The sequence below is a fragment of the Haliotis asinina genome, chromosome 2 (genome assembly GCF_037392515.1).
Source record: "Haliotis asinina isolate JCU_RB_2024 chromosome 2, JCU_Hal_asi_v2, whole genome shotgun sequence".
Taxonomy (NCBI): Eukaryota; Metazoa; Mollusca; class Gastropoda; order Lepetellida; family Haliotidae; genus Haliotis; species Haliotis asinina.
This window is the reverse complement of record NC_090281.1, coordinates 61,927,984-61,955,264: the sequence shown is the minus strand read 5'-3', so window position 1 is coordinate 61,955,264 and position 27,281 is coordinate 61,927,984. Positions and strand designations below refer to the sequence as shown.

The window sequence follows — 27,281 nt, the reverse complement described above, 5'->3', positions numbered from 1 at the left end:
CTAAAGAAATTTGATAAGTCATGATTAAATTGTCTTGAAAGTCTTAAATAATCCCTATTTTTATTGCCAGTTTGGAAGTATATGACGTCTTGGCGATGAGGGTATGTCTTGATTTGAAACTAAATAGTGGTTTTCAAATTCAAGCGAAACACAATCTCCCAGTTTGTGAAGTGAGACGTGTTTGAATTTACCATAATATATTTGTCGTGAACTAAACGTATAATTATACTTGAAAACATTTTGTGATTTAACGCCTCTCCAGAATTACCCCCGTGACGAAACAGTCACGTCAAAAATAACAGTGAAATTTGACCGCACACCCATTCATTGCTTAACGTGAGGGTAAAAAATACCTAAATATAAATATGATCAGTGCTCGGATAAACAAGGCGCACGTGTCTGTATAAACATGTATAAACATGTCACAATAAGTGAAGATATTTTCATAATTTGTGTTGTGTGTTTATCCTCAATTCCTTGAAACGCGGCTAATATATTATCCATGAATATGTCGCCATCTTATCTCAGAATGCAAGCGGGCCTGGAAATCGGTGTGAGGCACAGCTTGGACCAATTTCTAGCGTGTTTCTCCGACTTTAACCGGAATCTCACGAGCCGATGCACTCTCGTTATTCTGGACATTTTAGTCATTCAGAAAATTACCCTTCTAACTATGACCGTCGAGTTATTCCACGACGATAATTTCGTTTTAACAAATTTAATTAAAGAGGAGTAGCGGAAGAGGTGATTTAAGTAGAATTGTGACCAATAAAAACGCCGTAATGTTAATACGAACGACACCAGGTTATTAAGTAATGCAGAACTATGTGTGCACAGGAATGCTGTTGAGGGACATGTGTAATTCTACCCAAGGTTGAAATGCTACTTTCCTGCAACTCACTTTACAAAGGAAAACATTTGGAAATTTGTTATGGAAAGAGAAATATTCAACTTGCAAATATCAAGATTCTACACAATGTATACTTTCATGATAATTTCACTGACGTTTTGCTTATTATTATATTCATGATAATAATTTCCTGATTCATTGGAATCTTAAATATACATGAATTGTGAAACAGTATTGTTCTTAAGTGCACCTTTATTTATATATAACCAGGGCTGGGAACTGTAATTAATTGGAACTGTAGACGGATCGATGAATACTAACTTTTGATCCACATTATGTTGAAGATGTTCTGGATCTTTAGTACTTACTAAATGTTTTGATTATTATTGCTGTATGATGAACAGCAGTTATAGTTAAGATTTTTAAATACATCGGGAACGTTTCTTAATTTTGTTTGTTTGTTTGTTAGTCGAAACAGTGAATCAGGCAAACGTACAGAAAGTGACCTTTTCCCCATCGATTGTTCTAATGAAGCATAATGCTACACGCTGTGAAGATATCGTTACAGTACTTCCTATAAAAATGATATATTTCTTTTTATTTCAGCTTACAAATAATTCATACGAACTATTTGCACGACATGATTGATACAGCCGACTCACTCTATTACTTACATTTCCTCATCTTCAAAGAAATGTGGTAAAATAATATTGCAGAAAAACATATTTGTTATCAGAAGAACATGAGTGGTATTAAATTGAGATTGATATTCACCACGCTCCCAGATTAATGAGAAAATGATAGCTAAACATTCCTTCACATACGAAATGGGTCGGTGTTTTCCGTTCATGTAGCGTGGCGTGAGCAGTTCATGAGTTCATACTGTTTCAGATGTCGCGATGCAGGTGGAGCGTATTGATGTCAATAACGTCCCTAACTATAAACCCAGTTAGTAAATCCAGGTGTTTATTTCACAGGTACTGGCGTACGTGGACCAGCTTCACGGGAAATGGAACTTCACCGAAATACGCGCCATCTTCTCACGGCGATACCTCCTGCAGAATGTGGCCATCGAGATCTTCATGTCCAACAGAAGTACGACCGCCTCTTACATCTGAACATCATGTAGACGTGCATCCCGCACGTATTATGAAACTATCCATGTAGTCATCCCGTAGTAAGCTTGGAAGTGAGGGAACGTAACGAGTGAATGTTGTTCCTCATTGACACACTGAAATAGTAGACACGCATACATGGTACACATGCTGGCATTTAGGCGAAATAATATAAACACGTTTAGTAAGTATTGTTTTGATGTTAAATACGCGGAGCGAGGTTAGTAAAACATAGCGAATGTCGATATTAATGCTTATACAGTATGAAGCAAGTATGCATGTATTAATAGACTCACTGGCAGTCAACGGTAGGACAAGGCACCAATCATTATATTATATTATATTATATTATATTATATTATATTATATTATATTATATTATATTATCCTGTAAATTATGTATATGGTAGAAACCGTTCTGGATATATGGTGGGGTGGGTGGATGGGGGGTCAGATGTAGAGAAGACTGAGCACACCACTTCAAAAATATATCGCCAAAGTATTGATTGTTACAAAATACCCTTTTTGTTATGTGCTTACTATTCGTACGTACTAGATGTTCGCCTCGTGGATACAAAGATACAAATAAGAAATAGTACTACGTGTGACAAAACACTTCGTCTTACCAAGCGTAGCGATAATTAATATTCTGATCATTCATACGGATCTGACATGAAATGATTTGTGCTAAATCCATACAAAAGGACATAAAAATCTCATATTTGGTCATGTACCGCCACATTCAGACCATTGTCTATAATCGGACATTAGTATACTGGACAAAATACGTTCGAGATATTGGTATTTTTATGATTGATATTTTATCAATTTCAAAATTTACATATATCCCTAACTATTTTTGTCCAGTATATGTGCACACCTTTCTTTCCGAGTCAGATTAACATTTTAGAATTATTACCAGACGTTTTACTTACTTATTACGGCTACCTGTGAATAAATTGTAGAAATGGAAGAGAAACTAACACTCCATGGGACGTACGGTATCTTTGTAATTATTCATGGCATATTGCGCTACCAGAATGATTTTATTTATCATACACGGTTGTTTTATGCAAATATTATACACATAATGTTTTACCGCAACAGTTCCGTCTACAGTCTCCTGGCGGATCTTGGAGATGCCCTCGGTTATAATGGAACAGTTTATTTTAAAACTGATTTGTTTAATTTTGATATTGCTCAAAGATATTTGTTAAGGCGGGCACATACAGAACTTCATCATCACCGCACTCGGTATCTGTAGATTTTGTTTATTTTCTAAATTTTTATGCATCTTGAAGTTATCAAAAATAAGGCTAATTGACATTAAACACGAACTCTTTGTGGATTTGTGGATTTTCATATCCTTTTCTATTTTTTTTACTTATGTTAATGATAAAATAATAATAATCATCATTGTACAGTGTGTTCAGAGAGGTCAATGTATAACTAAATTGTTTGCGACAGATGTATTTGTATATGCAAAATGTTGTAGTAGTAGTAGTAATAATAATAAGAAGAAGAATGATAATAATAACAATGCATATATAAACAATTACCCGATTGCACAAGAATTCTGACATCCATGATTGACACTGACATATTGAATCACACAACATGGACAATAAGACAAATAATATACGAACTGTTCAGGAAACATGGAGTCATTTAAATCGTATATGTTTTGGGGTGAAGTGGTTTATGTATGGGCCAATTGTAGGGGGTATCAGTGAACGTGTAGCCCCCGGGCCTGACACCGCTCCCCAGGGGGGACACACTTATCTACTAGGTGCCATGTCAATAGATATCGAGCCTCGTCACAAGCCGTGCCACGAAGGAAATTAATTGTGATTCTCTTTAACATGTGCTTAAACTCTTCTACTAGAGCACTGCACGTGTGTGATTAACTTTAGACTCTTGATTAGGCGAGAATTGGGCGTGCTGGTCGGTTTAATTGGCTGCTGGTTTACAGTCGAAACTATTTGTAAGGCGTTTAAGGGGTTTTTGCAGTTTACACAGCATAGGTTTAAATGGGTTTTTTTTATTCCACCAAAACTAATTGCTAACGTTTTGTATAAGTGTACCTTAACGAACGGATACGTAAATAAAGAACTGGGTTCTACCAAGAAATCAGTCTTCACGGATCATCCTCGGAAAATCGTTATTATTGAGTGAGTGGGTATTTACTTCTCGTTTTCAACTCGTTTTCGTCTCGTTTGTTGTAACTTATTCAATAATTATTTAGTTATTATTTATTATTGTGAGGGTTTATTAAACATTGACGAGTCCTTTGACGATTCGGGTTACAAAAGTTAGCTGCAACCCCGCGAGGCACAATCAACTGGTTCGGGTGGTCAGAATCGGTGGCTTCGTTGACGTTGATTATGTGTGCCCCGGCACCGTATATTGTTCCTCATTATTTTTATCACAGGATTTGGGAAGCGTTATTGCGAACCGAAATCCACAAATATACACGAAACCGAAAAATAATAGTCCGAATTACGTGTAGTCAATACGAGGCTTGAGAAATCAAAGCTTTATTTTATTTATGTCCGAATACCACGTCGATAGGGAAGTATGTGCTTGCGGCAGCGGTGTGAAGGTGTGCCGACTGGGATTCGTCTCAACTCCGATATCGGCGTTATTGATGGTTTGACAGCCCGCAGGTTAATTTCCTAGTCTGATACAGAAACAAACACGGCAGTCTGTTGGCAAAACTGAAAGAGACAACATCACGTGCACTTGAATATTATTTTCAACCGTTATGATCATAATATTTTGATCTCTGTGCAAAATCTCACGGGAAATGACTCTTCAAAAATGTGGCCATTTTCCTAATATATTATGCTATATTGACGCCGAAAGTTTTACGAAACAAAGCATTTCATCATGACTGTACAGTCCAAGAGCAAGGGCTAATATATCTAGCATATGTTTATCGTGGTCTGTTAAGTATCTTTCACATTTGATTTAGGCTTATAAGACTTACAGAGCCATTTAATGAAAACGATGCATTCGGGTCATTATTTCGTTCAAACGTGCATCGCGTTTCCACACGACTGTATTAATAGAACTGTTTGTTTATCGGATGGCCTATATTAAATAAACGCAACGTTTCTTGTAGATTTTAATACCCCCTCACTTATGTTAAGATCAGACATACATCTATAGTGAGATCAGACATACGTAAATAGATTTTCACGAAGAAAAATACCCCAATACAACGACCGTTACCCTCATCTGTCATCATACCGAGGGACTGTTTCAAGCGCCGAGGTTTTTTATAGGCTGAACATAAGCGCCACCACAAGCCATGTCGTAATCAGCCCATGTTTCGTTTTTGGAATGTTTCCATATCAGTTTAGTATCATTAATGTCAGAAATGCACTAATTAATATCCGAATGTCGGAGATGTATTATAAATGTGGCATTTGTGATATTTTATTTTTCATCGGGAAATATTTCACCAACGACAAAGGGCTTGTGGTCAAACGCCATCAAGCCTAAAGATATATTTTGTATGGTAAATTGCACTAGTATAAAACTTAGACAAAATATGGCGTTTGTTTCATTAAATCGCACTAAAAATGAATATGAATAAATATTTTTAGTAATTATTAAAATATCAAGTGAATGTAGGTGGCATGATATTAAAACTTGCAGTTAAATTACATAAAGACAAGCAAACATTTCAAGATGGTCACAGTCAAAGGGGAAGTAACTGGTAATTGAAGCGTTTGTAAAATATTTTATGAAACTCATTTCCCTGAGAACAGCACAGTGCATTCCTGTAGAACACAAGAAAGTAAACTAAAATGCGTTTTTAAATTATGGATATGGTATATATTGTATGATCTTAGGGTATGAAATTCAGTCTTGACCTATTAGCTGAATCACTGAACAAACTGTGTGTTTAAATGTTATCATCAGGATGGAAGTCTGTCAGAAAACTGCAGTATATTGCTCTTGTGGTGTTAAGTTGGAACAAGAAACTTTGTTCCAAATATGCCTTTCATCTCCCAGTAGTCAGTGGGTACCAAGTAGGATGAGATGTAAGATGACTGTTAAACTTCTACCACTTCTCAGTGGATATAGATGGCATTATTTCTTCTTTCAGCGGCTGTGATGTTTGCTTTCCCAGACCATTCCACCGTAAAGAAAGTCATCAATGCTTTGCCACGTGTTGGGGTTGGAATAAAATATGGACTTCCACAGGCCAGGTAAGTGCATCACATAACATACACCCAAGACAGGTAATAACACATGATAGACATCTAAAATTTACGCACTAGATGTTATTTATAGAAGATATTAAGGTGAATATTTTAATGAAAAGTGTGATAAACTGATTTTGAAGTACTCACATTTTGTAATTACAGGAATTGAAACTGGAATATATTAGGCAATTGGTGTTTTGTTTTTGTTAATGCAGACAACCATCTTTTGACATTTTTGTGAGCTTGGCTGTTTTACTCTTAACTGAAATGAAAGACGTAAAAAATACCACGACATATGAACACCTACCCTTTAATTAAATACCCAGTTAGAATTTCTATTTTCTTGACTTGTTTAATGTTATTTGTTTGTTTTTATTAGTAGCAGTCCTATCTTGAAGTTGAACGATTTTAGAGAAAACTGTCCATGTAAAATTCATCTTTAAAACTTTTGTAAGTTTCATAGTAATACATACTGTTTTACTTTGTTTAGACGGATGTCACTTGCGTCAGGTAAACAGCTGTACAAGCTGTCGTCCATGACCCAGAAGTGGCAGAGGAGGGAAATTTCAAACTTCGACTACATCATGTACCTCAACACCATCGCAGGTATGTTGTGTGTCCACCTTTGTTCCGAATTTCGTCTGTAGTGTATTAGAGATTAGACAGTCATTAACCTCATGTTACATTGTGTTACAGGTCGGACATACAATGACTTGAACCAGTATCCTGTGTTCCCCTGGGTGCTGGTCAACTACGACTCCGAGGAACTGGACTTGAGCCAGCCTGCTAACTACAGAGACCTCTCCAAGGTGAGACCAACAGACCCACATGGTCTCCCAGTCGCACCTACAGACCCACATCCTCTCCGAGTTGCACCTACAGACTTACATGTTCTCACAGTCACACCTGCAGACTTACATGTTTCACAATCAAACCTACTGACTCACATGTTCTCACAATCAAACCTACTGACACACATGTTCTCACAGTCACATCCCAGTGACACCTATATGTACAACCTTGTCATAACTGTATGTACATCTGTGTTTACCTTTTGCTATGCCCAGTTGCCTCCCTTAGGAGTGCCAGAAACCATTGATAGTTCTCTCTGAATTTTTCTGCTTTGTCAAACAGATAGCCATGATATAGCTGACACGTTCTTAAAAGCATTAACCAAATGCTTGCACTGTCTGATACCCACATGTGGTGACATAATTGCAAAGTTTATATTTAAAGTTAAGGTGACTGACAGCTGACAAAATGGACTGTTTATTATTGTTACTGTTCATATGGACTTTGTACAAACAAATGACTTAATTTCTTGTGTATGATTTACACCTTATATAGACTTTGGATGATTAAATAGTAATTGCTGCAATGCGACTTATGAATTTCAGTGTTTGTAACAGAAATATTTTTGTGGATAGCTGTCAAGGGGAGGTAATCCCAAATCTGACATATCAATGTCTTGATAATGCTTTCATCTCTGTATTTTATGACAGCCAATCGGAGCTCTAAATGAGACACGGAAGGCTTACTTCGAAGAGCGGTACCAGAGCTGGGAACATGATCAGATTCCCCCATTCCACTACGGCACCCACTATTCCACCGCAGCATTCACACTCAACTGGCTGATCAGAGTGGTGAGTTGACCCCTCATTTAGACCCTTATCCTTGTGAATCCCCAGTGAGAACCTTGGAAGATTATTCAAAGTGGTTTTATTACCACCTCATTAGCTCACCATTGGACATACGCTTGTCAGCTGCTTGTCAGCCATCAGTTTGTCTGGGCCAGATTTATATCTTGTATATTATTATAGATAATCCAAATTTTGAGGACCAAAAAAAGCAGCTTATAGAAGGGAGTCAGCCTGTCTATGGGTCCACATTTGCGAAACTCTTTCAGGGTATAAGAAAGTAACATTGTATCATTTCGCGTGAACGAACAAAAGATGACAAGTTTGTCAGTAAAGACATCAAATTTGCAATTATTTACATTATCTTCACTAACCTATGCTCCATTTCGTCCATCTGTGTCTCCAGGAGCCGTTCACCACCATGTTCCTGAACCTGCAAGAGGGCAAGTTTGACCACCCCAACCGAATCTTCTCCTCCATCAGCCAAGCCTGGAAGAACTGTCAGAGAGACACCTCCGATGTCAAGGTCAGTCTGTCCATTCTTCACATCATAATGGAGGACACAGAGAATCCCAACAATCAGTACACATAGTATTATTGAAAAGATGAACATATCCAAACAACTTGTATCAGGTGCTATTAAATATGAAGGTGTGATCACTTTATAGAAAGTACCTTCATTCTGGAAAGGGGTGAAGGGAGGGTTAAAGCATTTGCTCATCACACTGAAGACTAGTGTTTGACTTCCCATGTGGGTAAAATGTATGAAGCCCATTTATTGGTGTGCCCCCACCGTGATATTGCTGGAGTATTTCTAAAAGTGGCGTAAAATCGAACTCACTCACTCATTTTGGACAAATCTTTTTCACATTATACTTGAACCTTGGCGGGGCAGACAACTGTCTCATGTATTGAGATTTATTGTCAGACAGTTTTCAGTAAGCATTTTAGATACTATGCAAGAATTGTTTTAGATACAGGATACCTGTAGTTGTGAGCAAGCAATGAGATGTTCCTGATGTCTGCATCTTCAGGAGCTGGTCCCTGAGTTCTACTGCCTCCCGGAGATGTTCATCAACAGCAGCGGATACAACCTTGGTAAACAGGAGGATGGCGAAGTTGTCAATGATGTCATTCTTCCACCCTGGGCCAAATCTCCTCATGATTTTGTCAGGATATTGAGAATGGTGAGGCAACCTCATTTTACATACCACAGACATTTTTCACTGCTCAAGGTTATATGTTTCAATATAAGTTGTAAGGTGCTGCATCATCAAGTCATGGTTATTTGACAGTCTATTTTTACTGTTCAGGATCAGGATATATACGTCTAGCAAGCCATGTACATTTAATGGACGAGAATGAAACAGTTGGCATGAACCTGGCATCTCATTAACATTCATGCATTATGGTTAAAGCACTCTCTTGTCAGGCTGAAGATTCAAGTTCCATTACATGCATGAGTACAATGTGAGAAGTCCAATTCTGGTGCCCCTTTGAATATCGCTTGAATATGGTGAAAAAGCAGCGTAAAATTAATTTTATTTATTTATTATTTTTTTCAGGCTCTGGAGTCGGAGTTCGTGTCCTGTCAGCTTCATCACTGGGTGGACCTCATCTTTGGCTACAAGCAGAAGGGTGAGTACTGGTTGTGAGAGCTAGTACACTGAACTCTGGTTTCAAAACTGAGTTATTTATTTGGCAGCTTCATAGCATGGAACGTGCTGGTGAAATGGAAATAGTTCATACAAGTGTGAAACCATTTATGTTCTTAGTGATTGATATCATTAGAATGGCTACAGGCATCAGATGAGAAACACAATGTGCTTGAAGAAAACATACTACTTGAAGTAATCTAATATGGTGTTACTTTGATTAGTTATGTAAAGAATGCTGTATTTCGGGATTGTGGATCTGTAAATAATGTACAATGTACTTCAAATACATAGCTTTGTGTCAACAACCTGTCATCAGCCTGTATGACTACAGTTTGTCCACGTTCAATTGTTTGAATGAACGGGAGGTGTGTTATTTGTGGGAGCATGTCTAGTACTGAGGTCAGAATTCTGTTTGTCCCAGGTCCTGAGGCTGTACGTTCCACCAATGTATTTTACTACTTGACATACGAGGGAGCCGTCAATCTGGAAGCCATGACGGACCCAGTTATGAAAGAGGTGAGTCTGTGCATGCAGACCCAAATGACTGTATAGACTGTCAGGAGTCCTGACTACAGACTCTTGTGACTGTAAACACTTTCATGATTATAACTGGTTATCTCACTTGTCTTGGCTACTGCAATTACCTGGTAACATTGTATCTTCCTCTGGACTCACAGAAACCTGTAACTTGAATCCAAATTTCTGGTTTCCATTGATTATATTTCAGTGTTTGTCATCTCCAAACCAGTGCTCTTAAAGTTTACTAAAGTGGTAAAGTAGCCTTTGTCACTTTAGAAAATCATCTCACATTCAGTTGACACCCTGCAAGAAAGTGTTAGACCTAATCAATCACTCAATCTGTTTTCTTTCCATATTTTCAATTTGCTCTTTTACTTTCAGGCAATTGAAAGTCAAATCCGAAGTTTTGGTCAGACCCCAACACAGCTCCTTACAGAGCCTCATCCACCTCGCAGCTCTGTCATGCATCTGGTAGGTGTCATTTCATGACTGGTAACTCAGATGGCTTCGCTCTGTCCTAAGTACAACACAATCGTCACTAGACACTTGCTTTAGTCTCAGGCTCTTCCCTGTGACTTCTCTAACATCAAGCTTCATCTGAGTCATGTATTTCTTACTTTGTAGCAAAAAGCGAAAAGCCCAGTGCCTAGAGTGAAATTCTTATTGACCAAATTTTATAAATATTTAGCACTCTGTTGTTTCAAACATTATTTTATGTATTGTTGTTTATTGGTCTTTGTATTAGCATTGTCTAAAATTAGAATGTGTTTTAGGATTAGATTTCATACCAAGTCTTATTCCATATTGATTCTGTTGATAAAATGTCCTGTTCCTCCAATAATGGACTAGTTTCCATAATGTCAGCCTTTAAAATTGGAAAATCTTCCATAAGTTTAGTGCTGTAGGTTTAGTGACTGAGTTATTATTTAGCATCACAGCTGTAGCTTATAGATGTGAGTTTCACACCAACCTGAACTGGTTAAAAGGATAAAAAGTTCAAGTATTATAAATTCTACCTATTTCGAAAATTCCAATGGTATATCTTATTCACATGCTATGATCTATTCCTCCTATGAGCATAGTTGTGTTATGCATTATGCAGCTGTTCCTTTACTAACCTATTAAACTCCCATATATATACTCGGAGCTCATATATATACTCATTTGAAGAGTGCATCATGCTTTAGCCATAGTTACCAGAGATTTTGTCAACTTCTGCTAGCATTGACAGTTTTAATGATCATTGTCGATTTCAGATGTTGTTGCATCAAATGTCACAAAATGTTAAGAATATATAAACATTTATGACATTAAATATTGATTAAAATGTTTTATTACAATGTATGTTGTTTGAAACATACCAAATTGCCAAAATTGATCAACATTTTGTTTGTATTATTTTGCATTTAGTAACATTGTAAAATTGTTAATGTTTTTCTGTGAGTTTTACAGGATTTGTGAAATTGTTGTAGAATGTGCATGCACCCAATGATATTCCTCCTTGTCTAAACAATTAGGATTGTGGTTTTGTTCAGAGGCTAGATATGAACACCTCGGTGAGTATACTGCCGGTCGTACAACTAATCATTAACAAGCACTGGTATATTTTATTGCAGCTAACCGAAAAGATAAAGGAGCGCAGAAGTAGAGGGCTAGTAAAGGTCGACACTGCTTCATTAACCTGACTTCTGAGACTGACATATTTATTGTTGATTATCTCACTTTCTTTCAATTCCTTTCTCTGATTTCTCCTTAGTTTACATGGGAGTTTTCTTTCCTTGACACTTCTGTGATTGTAACAAAGTTTGGGTACTGACTAACTGTTCATGTCTAGTTTACTTGTATTAAGGTGTATGTACAGCAATACTGTCATACCTAGTGCTGGTGTCAGCGTTTGAAATTAATGTCGCCCATAGGCCCTGGAGTTGACCGGGACCCTTCGTTTACTACAGGTCCAAATGGCCGACCGCTTTTCATAGTTAATAACTAAGAGGATGACGACTAGTAATTATTTAGTTTGCTGGTTGTCACATTTTTAATTTGCTGTTAATTACTTATATTGCAGCTGAAATATAAGGCCTACACATTCTGATCAGGCCCCATAAGTTTTTGTTGATCTGGGTCCTTAGGTCCTCCAGCTTTTCAGGGTTAAGGGATTACTGGCTGGTGTATGATGCTATTTCCTTAGCCCTTGGTCAGGAGAGCTTATTAAAAACAATGTTGCCAGCCCATATTATATGTCAGAACACCTACTTTACAGATGCCAACATTTGCTGTTTTGATATTATTGCATTCAGAATATGTAAATAATTTATCTTCCTTGTCACTCTTCGTTTTCTGACATTTTTGCCGATTATTATACTTTCTCTAATTTTGTATGTTCATGCATATCAGTCATATGTCAACCATACTGTTTCTGATAAACTAAAAAACTGAAATACCACATGATTTACTTTCCTGCTTAAAATTGAAAGGACCTAAGTAATTAGATACACTGATCAGTGTTTGCAAATTTATTTGAAGCAGTGTGTTAATACAGAGCCCCTTAGTGGAGGCATTACATCTTGTACATATAGGGAGATGGATTCAAACGGAGGTATCATGGTTTGCTGTACATACATAGTGCTACAGGTCTCTCATACCTGGAGCACTCCCTTTGATTTAGTCAAGAATGGCTGGATCATGTTAATATTTGGGTCTGTTTTTAATTTACTAATGATGTGGTCAAATGTTGTACAGCTGTGTCAAGTTGTAAACATAATAAGTAGATTAAATTCATATTCAGACAGTGCTTACCTGGATTATTAGTGAAGTGTCACTTTTGTAGCAAGATTTTTCATTGGTCAGTCTCAGAAGTGAACTAGATGGTGATTGGCTAGGGTGCTTGGGTGTGGGATAAGATTCTATACTGAGCTCCACTTTGCTTGAAACTGATTTGGTGAGAGGAAGAATGGGTGTTTCTTTTCCATCTGTTGTCATGGTAATGTGTCCCTTCCCCTGGATTGGCTAACTGTGTGATGGTTCACAAACAAATTCCACGTGGAGTTTCATCTTTCTTGTGTTCTCTCTGTGATAAAGCATGGGAGTTATAAATGATTATCTTACTGCTGAGATCATAGAACACTGTCCTGATCTATGTCCAAACTGATTGTATAGATTAATCCATTCCTCTTTGATCGCCAAGTGAGACTGAAATGTGTTGGTGCTGTTGGTTAAAGTGTACACTTGTCCTGGGTTCAATTCCCCACATGGGTACAATTTTAAGCCCATTTTGGGTGTCCCCAGTCATGATATTGCAGGGATAGTGATGAAAAACAGCATAGAACTATACTCACTGATTGCTCATAGTGTTCCAATGTAATGTGGGTATAAAGAGATGAAGATTGTGGAATTTAGACATCAGGGTATAACCTTTGAGCAGCGAAATGGTGCCAGCTAACCAATTACCGTAAAGAAGACAAATGAAGGATTTAAACTCATGATCAGGTGATCATGGCATGCCAAGCAAGAACAATTCTCTGATGTGCATAGACTCAACAGGATATGTTACAATTTTGGTAAATTAAGCTTTAAGAAGCAAGAAGGGTATGGTGCTCACAACCAAAATGTGAATGTTGGATATAAACCATCATCAGCATCCTGTGGCATGGATAAGGGGCAGAACTCTTCACAGCAGACTGCAGTACCTGCTTCAGTGAGGCACCATGCTCCTACTCTTCAAACTTCTGAAGGCTAAGGGTGGTTCAGTCATCTGAAGCACAGCAGTTCTCTGTGCAGCCTTGCGCTTCTGAAATACTGTTGAAGAAGCATTCGATATCATTCTGTATACATTCTTCCCAACATGGGTGTAAAGGGAGAAATACTGTTCGATGTCTGTGATCATCCTGAGTTAATGGATGCAAATGAGCTGGGGTTCTGAGACCAAGTCACTGTTCTGAAGATCTTGCATATATGATGCTCATTGATAGGAAGAGAGTTTCCTTCAGTTTTGACAGAAAGAAACTAAGCGGGAAGTCGGACACAGTCAGATCTTCTTTACATTCTTTTTTTTTCAAGTCTAGAAAGTGAACCAAAGAGAGTCTTTTGATTGGAGACAAAGACAAGCTTATGTGTAAGAATTTGAGATTCAAAAGAATTTCGATTGGAAGCAAGTAATGTTTATGTCTGACAATTTTATATTGAACAGTCATGTGTTTTTGTGAAGGTCTAAATAGAACTTTGGTGCCTGCGTAGTTTTGGCTGATGTAGTAGTTTCTTTGTGGGTTCCCATATTTCAAGGTACTGTAGGAGGGATGATAAAGTGAGTGGAATCTGTTTCAGCATGGGTCATGTTTTAGGTGACATATTTCTTAATATTCAAGAATATATTTATTCCCTACCCTCTCGTATATAACATACATGTTACTTGTTTGTCATCGGTGGATTGAAACATGCGACCCTGACACATGTTGTCTTTATGTTTTAATTTGTTTCCAGACGCCGATGATGTTCTCAAATGTCCAGGATGATGTCTGCATGATCATGAAATTCCTGTCCAACTCTCCCGTGACTCATGTCGCCGCCAACACCCATCCAGCCGTCCCTGTCCCAGCTGTTATCACCATCACTTGCAACCACAACTACGCCATCAACCGCTGGAACAATAACTACCATCGTAGGCGATCATTTGACTTGGCATAATATATGTAGTGGACTATGTTACTCCTAGCATTGACATGGCAGAGAGAGACCTTGGCCTAAATTTTCGAAGCTCTCTTAGCGCTAAGATCGTCGTAAGTTAATGTTAATGTATGGCGCTTACGACTATCTTACTGCTAAGAGAGCTTAAAAAATCTGGGCCCAGGGCCCCGTTTCACAAAACTGTTGTAAGTCTAAGGTCTCGTAACTTTTCTCGTAACATTCCTATTTCCTATGTTACAGTATAGGAGGTACGAATGCTACGAGAAAAGTTACTAGACCTTAGGCTTACGAGAGTTTTGTGAAAGGGGCCCCTGGGCCGTACTGCACAAAGGGATCTTAGGTGTAGAACTATCATACGCCTGTGTTCATGTTTGGCGTTCCTATCAAAATTGTGCTAAGATAGCTTTGTGCAATGGGACCCTGGCCATACCAGAGTCAAAAGAGTGAAGTTCTTAACAGAGTCGGGTTCCTGGGGTAGCCTAGTGGTTAAAGAATTTACTAGTAATGCCAAAGACCAGGTTTCAATTTTCAATGTGTGAAGCTCATTTCAGTGTTCCCCATTGTGATATTGATGGAATATTGCTAAAAGCAGCATAAAACTAAGCACACTCTCTCACTATGAAGTCTTACTACAATCAAAGAGACCTGGTCCTTCCAGAGTCAAACATGATTGCCCTTTGAAGATCTGGCTGAGAATTAGTATTCAGCAACACATGCTTGTTGTATCTTGTGATTAAGGAGGCTGTGAGATCAGACTCCCAATTGCACAGATGGATCATTTACTGGATTGTCTGGTCCAGACATAAATGTTTACAGACCACCATCATATAGTTGGGAAATAAACAACAAACAACCTTAGCTCTATGATTACCTTGGTATGGGAGGTCATCCTAGCGCTAAGATCACTTTGTGCAACGGCACCGTGGTCTGGTTAGAGTCAAAGAGACCAGACTTTACTAGAGTCAAATTTACCTGAGGCTCCTCTCATGAAGCAACCTTAACTAAGGTTAACCTAAACTCCAGTTTTTAAACATTGCTCTAAGGTTATCATGGCGACAGACCATAGTAATGCTTTGTGAAACTAGGTCCTGGTCTTACTAGATTCCAAGAGACCTGGTCTGATCTGAGTCAGAGGAGCCTTGTCTAACCACAGGATCATACTACCACCATCTGTTGTCAATGATTCCATGAAGCCTCAAAATCCTCAGCAATGCCCATAGCTCATTCCATGCCTGTGTATTCCTGGAGTCCAGCTATCTCACCTGTGTTCTTTGTTTCAGCCCAGAGTGCCAGTACCAGCTTCTCCTCTGACAAGCAGGACCCCCAGAATCACCCCCAGCTGCCCCTCGCCATGGACCAGCTGCTAGGTACATTGTCCAGCAGGGCCAAAAATATAGTAGATCATATAAATAGCTTGTTGGGGTGATATACTGTAGAGTTCATATCCATGCCTTTGAAAAGTCCACTTAATGATGATTCCTGAAACAGTAACATGACAGTCTAATGTATTTGTTACCTTTCATCTACAGTCATGTTTTCAAAAGTCAAGGAGGTACAAGAGCCCAGTTCTGTTAGAAGTACAGATTATTTTTATGGAATTACAACCCTTACAAGTGTCAGGATCTGCATGATTCCAGACTCTTATCCCTGGTTTGCTAGCATAATAGCCTTGATCAACGGTTTCCCACAACTGCAATCTGTATCGCTTTGGTTTTTGCCTTGATTGATGAAACTTCATGACATGATCTTACCAAGGTGCTGTTTGAAGGGCAATAAAGTGAACTCATTCAGTTTCTGATTCATCTGAACATATCGTCAGCTGGCGTAATAACTGTTCTGTGTTAGTGATCATTCTGAAAATGAGTTACAAGATTCAGATGGGCTGTGAAATTAGATATTCAGTAATTTGAAAAGGAAAACTGATTTTGCTGGGAGGGTTCTTTTTCACTTTTTTCACAGGTTAATGTTATCATGTGTCTGTTGCAGTGCTTAACACAGGCCTACAGCGCCGCACGTTGGGAGACAACTTCGATCAGAGACAGAAGGTGTCCCACTCAAGTTTTGTCACCACAGCAGACAACAGGTTCATCTTCGCCAGTGGTTTCTGGGACAAGAGTTTCCGACTCTTCCAGTCAGATATAGGTAGGTGAAAGATTGTTTTGTAAACTACAGCCATTTGTCAGGCTGCATAATATTCTACATTATCTTACTTGGTTTGCTGATTTCCCCGAAAACAATTCAGTTAAGGGAAACTGTTGATACAAGGGGAGTTAAGTTAAGGGAAACTGTTGATACAAGGAGAGTTAGTTTAAGGGAAACTGTTGATACAAGGGGAGTTAAGTTAAGGGAAACTGTTGATACAAGGGGAGTTAGTTTAAGGGAAACTGTTGATACAAGGGGAGTTAAGTTAAGGGAAACTGTTGATACAAGGGGAGTTAAGGGAAACCGAATGGTTAAAACCTTCGCTCATCACGCCAGAGATGATGTATAAGCAAAGTGAATTCTTATGAGACACAGCATTGATTTGAAACATCACTCAGAAAGATGATTCAAAGCAGCAACTGTTTAAAAGTAGCAACTATTTATAGCAGTGTTTTTAAGAGCAGCTGTTTACAAAAGCTATTCACGGATGTAGCTATTCATGACAACAATTTAAATCATTGTCTATTAGTAGCAGATATTCAAAGTGGTGCCAAAGGCAATAATGTTTCTCAACTGCATGCAAGAGCTTGAAGATTCAGACTAGACTGGAGTGTTTGGATCAAGATGTCTTTTAAATATTCATGAGTTGGTAACAGTCTTTGTGATCAGTACACTGTCTGTCTCCAGCCCGGATCCTGCAGGTTGTGTATGGCCACTTCGACATCGTCACGTGTATCGCAAGGTCCGAGTGCAACATGAACCAGGACTGCTACATCGTGACCGGCTCCAAGGACTGCACTGTCATGGTGTGGATGTTTAACTCCAAAAGCCAGGCAGTCATTGGTGACAACGGCAGTACGTAATTCCTGTGTTTTTTATAATGATTGTTTTTGGTGGAACTGCAAAATATCCCAAATGTGATCTGATGTCCTTGTGAACGTTGTGATGTCTATGGAGTGATCAGTTGAGTGAGTTGATGTGTTGTGTTTGTTCCAGGTGTAGAGAACCCCACACCCAAGGCTATCCTGACTGGCCACCAGACGGAGGTCACGTGTGTGGCTGTTCTGGCAGAGCTAGGCATGGTTCTAAGTGGCTCCAAAGGTAAGTTCACTGTCTATTCCTACTGTGTTCCTCAGGATGAAAAGATTATACTCAACAACAGCCTAGTTGAAGTTTCTGTTTGTGTTGGAAAACTACAGTCGTCCCTCGCAATAACACGGGGAGTTGTCCATGGACCCCAAGACCCGCGTTATTGTGAGGGATGACTGTATTGGTGGAGATTTTTTTAATAACTGCCACATAAAAATATCATTCTCCACTGAATTCTTTTAAATGGGGAGGAGATGGGGTGGCCTGGTGGTTGAAGTGTTCGCTCGTCATGCCAAAGCTTGGGGTTCGGTTCCCACATAGGTGCAGTGTGTATAGCCCTTTTCTGGTGTGCCCCACTAAGATATTGCTGGACTATTGCTTAAAGCAGCGTAAAACTAGACTCACTCATTCATTGTTTGTATGATATGATGTAGTGCTCAGTGTTATCCCAGCTGTTCTCTGTTGTAGATGGGCCCTGCCTGGTGCACACCCTCGGGGGCGACCTGCTGCGGTCCCTAGACCCTCCAGAGTCCTGCTCAACCCCGAACCAGATTGTGATATCCCGGGAAGCTTTCATCCTTGTCAACTACGACAGGGGCAATCTGTGCAACTTCAGCATCAATGGACAACTACTACGTTTCATCAAACACAAGGACAATATACATGTGGGTCCAAGTGGCAACAGCAGCAAAACACTTGAGCAGCATATGTGTAATGCCATCTAGAAAGTGGTCAGATGTAGAATATGTTGGGGGTGGAGGTGGTGGAGGTTACACTTTCTCAGTAAAGTATTTTTCGAGTGCTTTTATTAGGTTGAGTCTAATTTATGCTTGGACAGAGTGGTACACAAAGTTCGTGGTCTGGACTTCAGTTGTTCAACTCCATTTTTGTGTAAGCTGCAGTGGATGATTTTGTGTTGTGTCAAAACTGATAGTGGTCAGACTCCCTGACTTCGTTGACAGATGTCATCAGTTCCTTATTGTGTAGATCGATGCTCGTTCTGTTGATATCTGGCTTGTCAAGTCAAGATTCAATTATTTAGGGATTGCCGCCATATACCTGGAATAATGCTGAGTGCAGTGTAAAAGTAAACTCATTAACCTAACACTAGTGCTAGAAACTATACTTTACTGAGAAATTGTTATCCTAAATAGAACATAATTCAACATATGTATGCATGAGTGAAGATGGGTGAAAATGTCCATGGTGCATTACGAAACTGGCCAGTATGGGTATTGTAGCATTGGTTGTAATATGCCTCTGTTCCTCTGGCAATAAATGGGTACCAGGAAGAATGAGAAGGTGTCTCTGTTAACATCATACCACTTGACAAGATAGCTTGGGTTACGTACTACTGAGGGAGATCAAGTTCACACACATTGTTTACCAGTATAATTTTCTGGGCGTTTGGAGCATCATTCATTTGTTGCTATTTTGATTTTGTATGTAAATTGTACCTGTGACAATGCATGGATGGTTCTGCTGTGGAGTTTTCTGTACTAATCATGATACCAATCATATTTCAGTCGATGATCCTGAGTCGAGATGGCCAGTACTTGATGATGGGTGGTGACGAGGGCATGGTGGAGGTGTGGCGGTCACACGACTTCACGTTACTGTACACATACCCCACCTGTGACAGCAGTATACGCTCATTGTCGCTCACACACGATCACAAGTAAGTCACCAGAATATGCTCATTGTCACTCACACAGGGTCACGACTAAGCCACTGGTATAAGCTCATTATCGCTCACACACAATCAGAGGTAATTCACATCAGAAATTCGCAGACATTGACTATTAAGGCCATTGACTATTTGTTGCCTCAAACCCCCCAACCCCCCAACCCCCCAACCCAGAGATGCCAGAGGGAGCAGAATCTGCTCATTGCCATAGGGGGTGGTAGGGTAGCCTAGTGGTTAAAGCATTTGCTTGTCACAGCCAAGACCTGGGTTCAATCCCCACATGGGTAAAATGCATGAAGGCCCATTTCTGGTGTCCCCCCATCATATCACTCCTGAAATATTGAGAAAAGCAGCATAAATCTAAACTAACTGACTCACTCACTCACCTACTCATGTTGCCATAAATGTCAATAATCTTGTCATCACCTTTGAAGTTTGGGCTATGTGATATATTGAACTCCATTCTTATTCTGAATGCTAAAATGTTCCCTGTAGCTATTCAAATCCTAATTCCTTGATGTGTATTTCAGGTTCTTGATAGCAGGATTAGCAACGGGTTGTTTACTAGTATTCAACATAGATTTCAACAAATGGCACCACGAGTACCAGGACCGATACACATAGTTCAGCCATTATGGAGTACACCACCACTGATCCTGCCGATTGACCTGATGTGTGACCTGTGACATCAACCTTGACTTTAATGGATGAAGTTCAAGGTCAAATGGAAGGGAGTGCATGCATGATCAAATGTGTCTGTTTATCTTGTATTGCCGACTCTGAAATATTGTCAAACATATCACATGGATCCTGGGGTCCCAGAACCTGATAGAATGGTGTGTAACGGGAATACAGCGTTGGTAACAATGGGTGTTAGCCAGTGCAGAAAATATACATGCTAGGAAACATACAGTAGTTAAAATCAGATTTCCTGTTGAAAAGTGTTATGTAATGTTATGACTTCGTATTGAATTGCTTGGTTTGCAGGTTCAAAACTGACATTAGTTAAAGAACTTGATTTGAAAACAAAAATATGTTATTTGTGCAAACCTTGGATATAATGGGCCATTACAGGAAAGCAAGTAATTCTTTATTTCATCTGTCAAAAGGTTTTCTTCTTACCTCTGTTAACAATTAAAATACAGGGAAATATCTACTAACATGATTCTTAAAGTCATGTGGCACTGGTGGTGTGTTATGAATTTTATAGAAAATAGCAAGAATTCCGAAACTCCGCTTGAAAGCTTTAAGGAGTAGATTGTAAAAAATTCAATATTCCTTTTCTTGTTAAATATGCTATGTGACTCTGTCCACAGTCTGTGTAAAGATTCCTCCCCAAAGACTATTTTTATATGGACATCCACACTATATCACTGTACATCTAGACTGCATGATGTTGAGATGAGCTATGATGCTTGAGATGAAGTGCATTTTTCTAAATTTTCAGTTGCTTGTGTGCAGTGAGACATGTTTTTGAGCAGACACTTATTCCCAATGCAATCTTTATGATACTGGGTTATTTTTAAGTTGCAGAAATCACTGATAAATATTCATAGTGTGGTTACCTTGTTAACTGCTGATATACATTCATATGGTGGTTACTATTTATAGCCCATTACTGGTTTAGTTGCCATGGTGTTCTTTGTACAAAATGGAGTTGTATTGACTGGTAAACCTGTTGTTGTCGAGGAAAAGAAATAACTTTTTATACGCCCACAGTTTTCATTGTGTACAACAGAGTTGATACATTCCTGCATAAGGGCACATCATTTACTACGTTCAGCCCCTATGATGTATTATCAGTGTGCTGTAACCAGATAGGCATCACATATTGCTAGCGCAATGCTTACAGCCCAGCAAGTGCAACATGTAGAACCTGCAGTGCACAAAACATGCACATGCAACATATTTATGTTGTACAACATATATGATAGGCAACAAATATAAGGTATGCACCATATTTTAGATGTGCACCATACATATGATGTTCACCATATGTGAAATGCAGCATATATGATGTCAACATATGTAAGATGTACAACATAAACTAGATGTGAAACATCTATATGACATGAAACACAGAAATGATGTGCAACACATCTGAGTTTTCAAACCACACTGGAGTGTTGAAAACAAAGGTCTAACAGTGTCTGAATGGTTCAAAATAAATACACTGAGATTAAGTCCAAAGGAAGAGGGGTAGGAGTAAGTTATATACGCTAATCTGTTGTGGTTATGTCAAACATGTACGGATGCTGACATTTGATCCTTGGGAAGTGTGCAAATATTTCTCTGTAAATGTGACAATTTGACTTGCAGTCTCAGTTCAACATCATACTGCCAACAGACTGGCCTAAAGTAGGCCATTGGAGCATCTACTGCAGAAATATAGCATTTTTTCCTGGTGAATCGACAGGCAGGTTTATTTATTGGCATTTGTTGGTGTATTAGTGAGTGGTTAATGCAATCATATTTCAGATGTAAAGTGATTAAAATAGGAGTAACTCTTTTAATATAGAATTTGTTGCTGTGTATTATATTATTTGTAAGTGAATTAGTTAATTGTTAATCTGCCCTACAGACCCTTTAACAAATGTACCCAATACATTTCTAGATAGTCTAGAATATGTTGCAAGTCTAGATAACAATAGTTTCAATATGAAAGTGGTAAAGGTGACTGGATTTCTTTGTATTATATTGTATTAATCAAATTTTGGAACCGATTTTTCAGTAAAATGTATTCAATCCAGAGACTAGATATAAGCTGAGTTGATTGTTGATTATTTTTCTTTTTTAGAAATGTCTTGTCACATGCCATAGCTAATTCATTTTTGAAAGTTTGGAAGGAATAACATGTTTAGATATAATATTTTGATGGGAAGAGTCTCAGTATGTCAAAACATGTATTGTCATAAGTCCACTATTTGATACTGTATCAACATCATGCAAGTTGTATTGTCGTCCGAGGGACACACAGTGATGTCTACCTCAGTCGTCATGTCACAAGATGTTACAAAGTGTTACCATGTGGTAGGACAAAAGTATTTAATAGACATCTATCCAAACTGCTTGTATAAAAGTAAAAAAATATTTATAAATTGTTTATATCAAAATGTTGAATAGCCGCTGTGTATATCAATTGCTTTTGTTTGTTTTTAATTGATATTTTATTGCTGAAACTCTGTTACAAAGAATGGACACTCTCCAGGGTAGTTAAAGGCAGTATGTTGCTTTTGTTAACTTCTAATATTTTAACTTCTTTGCCTATATCATCTGTATGATCATGCTTTAATCCTACTTATAGAACAACTAGTTCCAATCTAAGGCCAGATATTGAACAGCTAGGTGAGAGGGGCTTTTTGCCTTTGTTTCAGATCATTGGAAAAATATATATCACACTTGTATATCTGGTCTAATTCTATGCGCATTAGGTTCCCATTTATGTATTTTCACATCTAATATCCATGTTCACAGAAGGAACGTTAGAACTAAATCTGAATGCACACTGACCCACTGATAGGGGTATAGTGTAGTGCCATGATTATTCATATACAGAATGGAATTTGATGTTTTATAGATGGACTAATATTATTATTAATATTATTATATCAAATCTAGTCCTGGAGATCCTGTCCCTCTGTCGTGTAGTCTCATACAGGGTGTAGGATAAGATTTATATGTAATATTCTATAAGTATAACCAGAAAATTTGTTAAAAGTGTTAGAAATCAATCTTGACACTATAGCATGTAACATGTTTCATGATACAGTTGAAGGTTTGCACTGAATATTCTTTCCTGTGCACATTGCAACAGATGAATGAACTTATTGGAATGAGTGAATTAAAATACAAAATCTTGGATCATGCAATTTTCGGATGAGATGAGGTCAGAGTGTCAGTCCAGCCACATGCCGAATTCACAAACACAGAATCAAGTCCCGATGGTGAATCAGTTGGTTTTCTGCTCCAAGTCATGGTTACATTTTGCCTATGCAATTGTAGACTAGAGGTCTGCTGGCTGCCTATGTACGAGGAGTTTACCTTGATGTGTGAATTATACCATTAATGTTTACCGGTACTAATGGTGAAGAGGGAGTTCTGGAAGTCTTGGACTTTTTTCTACATCTTTATGTTCCAGTATCTGTGTCATTTTTGTACAGTACTTCAAATTATTTCTGCGTAAGAAATGTAGTTTTGGTATTTTCTTTCATCTAAAGCAATGTGAAACAGTGATATTTTGAGACTGTATTTTTAAGAAAGCATATAAAAATTCTTTGAATATTTTAAAATTACCTGAATTTTAACTAGTGTACATTCCTTCAAAACCTCAATTAATTCACTAATCCTAGCTCAGAATGGTTAATCTTTGGTAATCCTGGTTGTGAATTAATGGCTTAACATTCCTTACTAAACCATTTTTCAGAGTTCTATCTGTTGTAAAGTCTTTCTTAAAAGATTCAGTTTACTGTTGTATTTCTGAATCTCATGTTTTCTTTGTTATTCTTAACATTTAAGGGCATGTATCACCTCTAAAGTCTGGAAATGACAATTTCAAGGTTAGAAATGGAGGTGCAAGTACATCAGAGCCATGTTCATCAAATCAATTATAAGTTCCATACTTTAACACAGACTTGCGAATGTTGTATGGCTGCGATCACTTTGAGGAAGGTGGCCCAGTACAGTATAATTGCTATCAGTTGTAGAAAATTAACCTCACTAAGGGATATGTGCCCTTAGATATATAAGAACGTATTCTCATTTTCATTCCAGTGTTGTGGTAATGTTGATCCTAACTGTTGAGCAAAGCTTGCAGTATTTTTGTCAGTTTTCTGTTACATACAGTGGATGGTTTGAGTTGAAGTGGTTAAATTTAATCTGGTTGTATTGTTAAAGATTATAGTTTTATTTTGGTGCGCATGTTTGGACTAACATTCCAGGCTGCTTGTTGTTGAAGAGCGGAGTCCCAAGAATCACTCGTGAGGAAACGAATGCCAAGAGAGAACGCTTGCATTTCTAGCATGAAAGACTGGCAATATATTACCATATTATGTCCTCATTTCAGTATTGACGCTGAGGTACTAACAGAGAGAGCTCAATATCCTATTACTTTGATCTTGATTGTGGGTGATTGAAATGTAACTAGATTCATATTTAGTTTGATTGTTTGAGAATCATGTCAACAATCGCTTTCATTTATTCTAAAAGTTTTGTGGAAATACGTGTGCAAACATTGCTGTTGTGTGTATATTGTTTTTGTGCTAATGAACTTTTTTGTCATCCATTTCATTTTGGTTTGCTATTAACAGTAAAGTTGGTTTCTCAGTACACTGTGATTGAGATGAATGGTAAATGTCTAATGTGAATGGAGGATGTCTGTTCATGTTGTTATAGTGCAGGTCCAACTATATATTGCTCAAAATGTTTCCTCAACTGAAACTCTGATGCATGATATTGTCTGTAATAAAAATGAGTTCTCTCCCTTTAGCCTTTTTTTTGCTTGTTTCAATGGTAGTATTAGGGTAAACATTGTCTCTGAGAGTTACCTCCCTTGATGAAGTAAGTTTAAGGGAGATAACTCCTTGAAGCTATGAATAGAGGCATGTTATTGGACTTGTGTAAACAAAATGCATCATATAGTTAAAAATGTTAACCTGTTAAGGGGAGATAACTCATTTTAACTTTAAAGTACGGTATCTCTGTATGAGTAGTGTAGAAGTTGTGGACTCACTGCCCCTGCTAAATGGGGTTGTACCCTACAAGATAAGCAATTGTATATATATTGTATAAGCTGATGATACGCCGTACATGTCCACAGACTGTTGTTCTAGTTTTCAAATAAGGTTGTGTAATGGCCAAGACCATAGTATTTATTTGATGATGGGGCTGGGATAAACACTTGTTTGTGAGTTATTCAAAGTGTACATTCTTGATTATATTGTGCAAGTGTATAATATCTTATACAAATGTTGACACCACAGGTATTTGGTTCTGTTATTAATCAGATGAACTTACTGCACAACATATCAACTTGAATGATTCAAGTGTAAGATAAAGCCCAATTGTATGTATGGTCACTGGCTCAATTTATAATTGATTTTTGGTTCTGTGAATCAACTTTCGTTTCAGTTTGAAACACGTTTCACATACTGATTCACATTTCAGTGCTGAAGATTGATCCATGTTGGGGTTTAAGTAAAACTTGCTCCACAATTTGGGTTGACATGTGAAGCATGATTCACACTTCAGGTTGACAAGAGAAGCATGATTCACACTTCAGGTTGACAAGTGAAGCATGATTCACACTTCTGGTTGACATGTGAAGCATGATTCACACTTCAGATTGACATGTGAAGCTTGATTCACAATTTAGGTTGACATGTGAAATACTGTTCCCATGTAAATTCACATTCACATGAACCATAATATCCTCATGAAGCACCTGAATAAATCTTGCTGTAATCTTTGTCCTGTGACCATTTCTTCATATCCAGTGACTTGTTTTTGATCAAGCAGTTGTGATCATTCATAGATTTTCATGTGATGTTATAGCAGAGTAAACAATATCCACCAACAGTGAATGGCAATAGACTTGAACAGCAAGTGACCTTTGACATCCAGCTGATGACAGTTTTCTTAAGTTGCACTTCCTCCTGATTCTGTGTTTCAGCACACACCAATGTAACAAACTCACCACAGAAAGATGGCCCTACTGGGGTATTGCTAACTTGCTTCACATGTCAATAGCACTCTTTGCATGTATTAATTTGTTGACAGTGACTGAAGTCACCAGACTGGTATGTATACAAATCTATAAAAATATATGTTCAAGCTTCACTTCTGTAATGCTAGTAGCCGTTTTAAATAATGTACTCTTATCTAGAAACAAGTTGTCATAATAAAGAATGGAACAACAAGCAATGTGCCTTGTCTTCAGTAACAAGTTTACCATATTTTGATGCAAGGGTGGTTTCTTTAGGCATGTGCTAATTATGGTGTTTGGGCGTCCATACAGCCTTCGTCGAGCTCAAAGATAGACTATTTCTGTGCTATCTTGCTGCAGATCCTACACAGTTAATGCGCAACAGTAGTATCACTGAAAACACTGTTTGGTGTGAGCATATATACGTATCAGATTCATATTTTGCTACAATATGGAATCATGGCTTCTTTAGGCATGTGCTAATTATAGTGTTTGGCCATCCATAACTATCCGACCTTTGTCGAACCGAAACATAGACTATTTCTGTGCTATCTTGCAGCAAATCCTACACAGTTCCGTCGCGACAGTATTATCACTAAAAACTCTGTATCGTGTGAGCATATACATATATCTGATTCATGATTTGATACAATATGGGAGGATGGTTACATTAGGCCTGTGGAAAGTAAGGTGTTTAGGGGTCCTAAACTATACGACCTTTGTCAAGCTCAAACAGACTATTTCTGTGCTGTTAACGCAAATCTAACATAGTTTCTGTGCAACGGTAGTATCACTGGAAACTCCATATCGTGTGAGCATATATATGTATCATATTCATAATTTGATACAGTATGGACGGATGGTTTCTTTAGGCATGTGCCAATTATAGTGCTTGGGCGTTCATAAATATGCAGCCTTCATCGAGCTCAAACATAAACTATTTCTGTGCTGTTAACGCAAATCTAACATAGTTTCTGCGCAACAGTA

General features: G+C 38.1%; 1 protein-coding gene across 2 annotated transcripts in view; it reads left to right on the top strand.

Annotated features, from left to right (window-relative positions):
- Positions 1-26,508, top strand: part of LOC137274076 (neurobeachin-like) — a 222,663-nt gene extending 196,155 nt beyond the window's left edge. Inside the window, exons 38-56 of one of the 2 annotated variants that reach the window (XM_067807066.1) lie at positions 1,828-1,945; positions 6,083-6,185; positions 6,673-6,788; positions 6,879-6,991; positions 7,685-7,825; positions 8,226-8,345; positions 8,854-9,006; positions 9,385-9,457; positions 9,899-9,993; positions 10,378-10,467; positions 11,613-11,657; positions 14,473-14,650; positions 15,957-16,043; positions 16,663-16,818; positions 17,506-17,673; positions 17,815-17,919; positions 18,376-18,572; positions 19,434-19,585; positions 20,125-26,508. In XM_067807066.1, coding sequence (XP_067663167.1) covers positions 1,828-1,945; positions 6,083-6,185; positions 6,673-6,788; positions 6,879-6,991; positions 7,685-7,825; positions 8,226-8,345; positions 8,854-9,006; positions 9,385-9,457; positions 9,899-9,993; positions 10,378-10,467; positions 11,613-11,657; positions 14,473-14,650; positions 15,957-16,043; positions 16,663-16,818; positions 17,506-17,673; positions 17,815-17,919; positions 18,376-18,572; positions 19,434-19,585; positions 20,125-20,218 — 2,304 coding nt within the window. In that variant the 3' untranslated portion in view covers positions 20,219-26,508. Of the gene's footprint in view, positions 1-1,827; positions 1,946-6,082; positions 6,186-6,672; positions 6,789-6,878; positions 6,992-7,684; positions 7,826-8,225; positions 8,346-8,853; positions 9,007-9,384; positions 9,458-9,898; positions 9,994-10,377; positions 10,468-11,531; positions 11,553-11,612; positions 11,658-14,472; positions 14,651-15,956; positions 16,044-16,662; positions 16,819-17,505; positions 17,674-17,814; positions 17,920-18,375; positions 18,573-19,433; positions 19,586-20,124 lie in introns of both variants that reach the window. The other variant, XM_067807065.1, reaches the window with a different exon arrangement.
- The last annotated feature ends 773 nt before the right edge of the window (positions 26,509-27,281 follow it).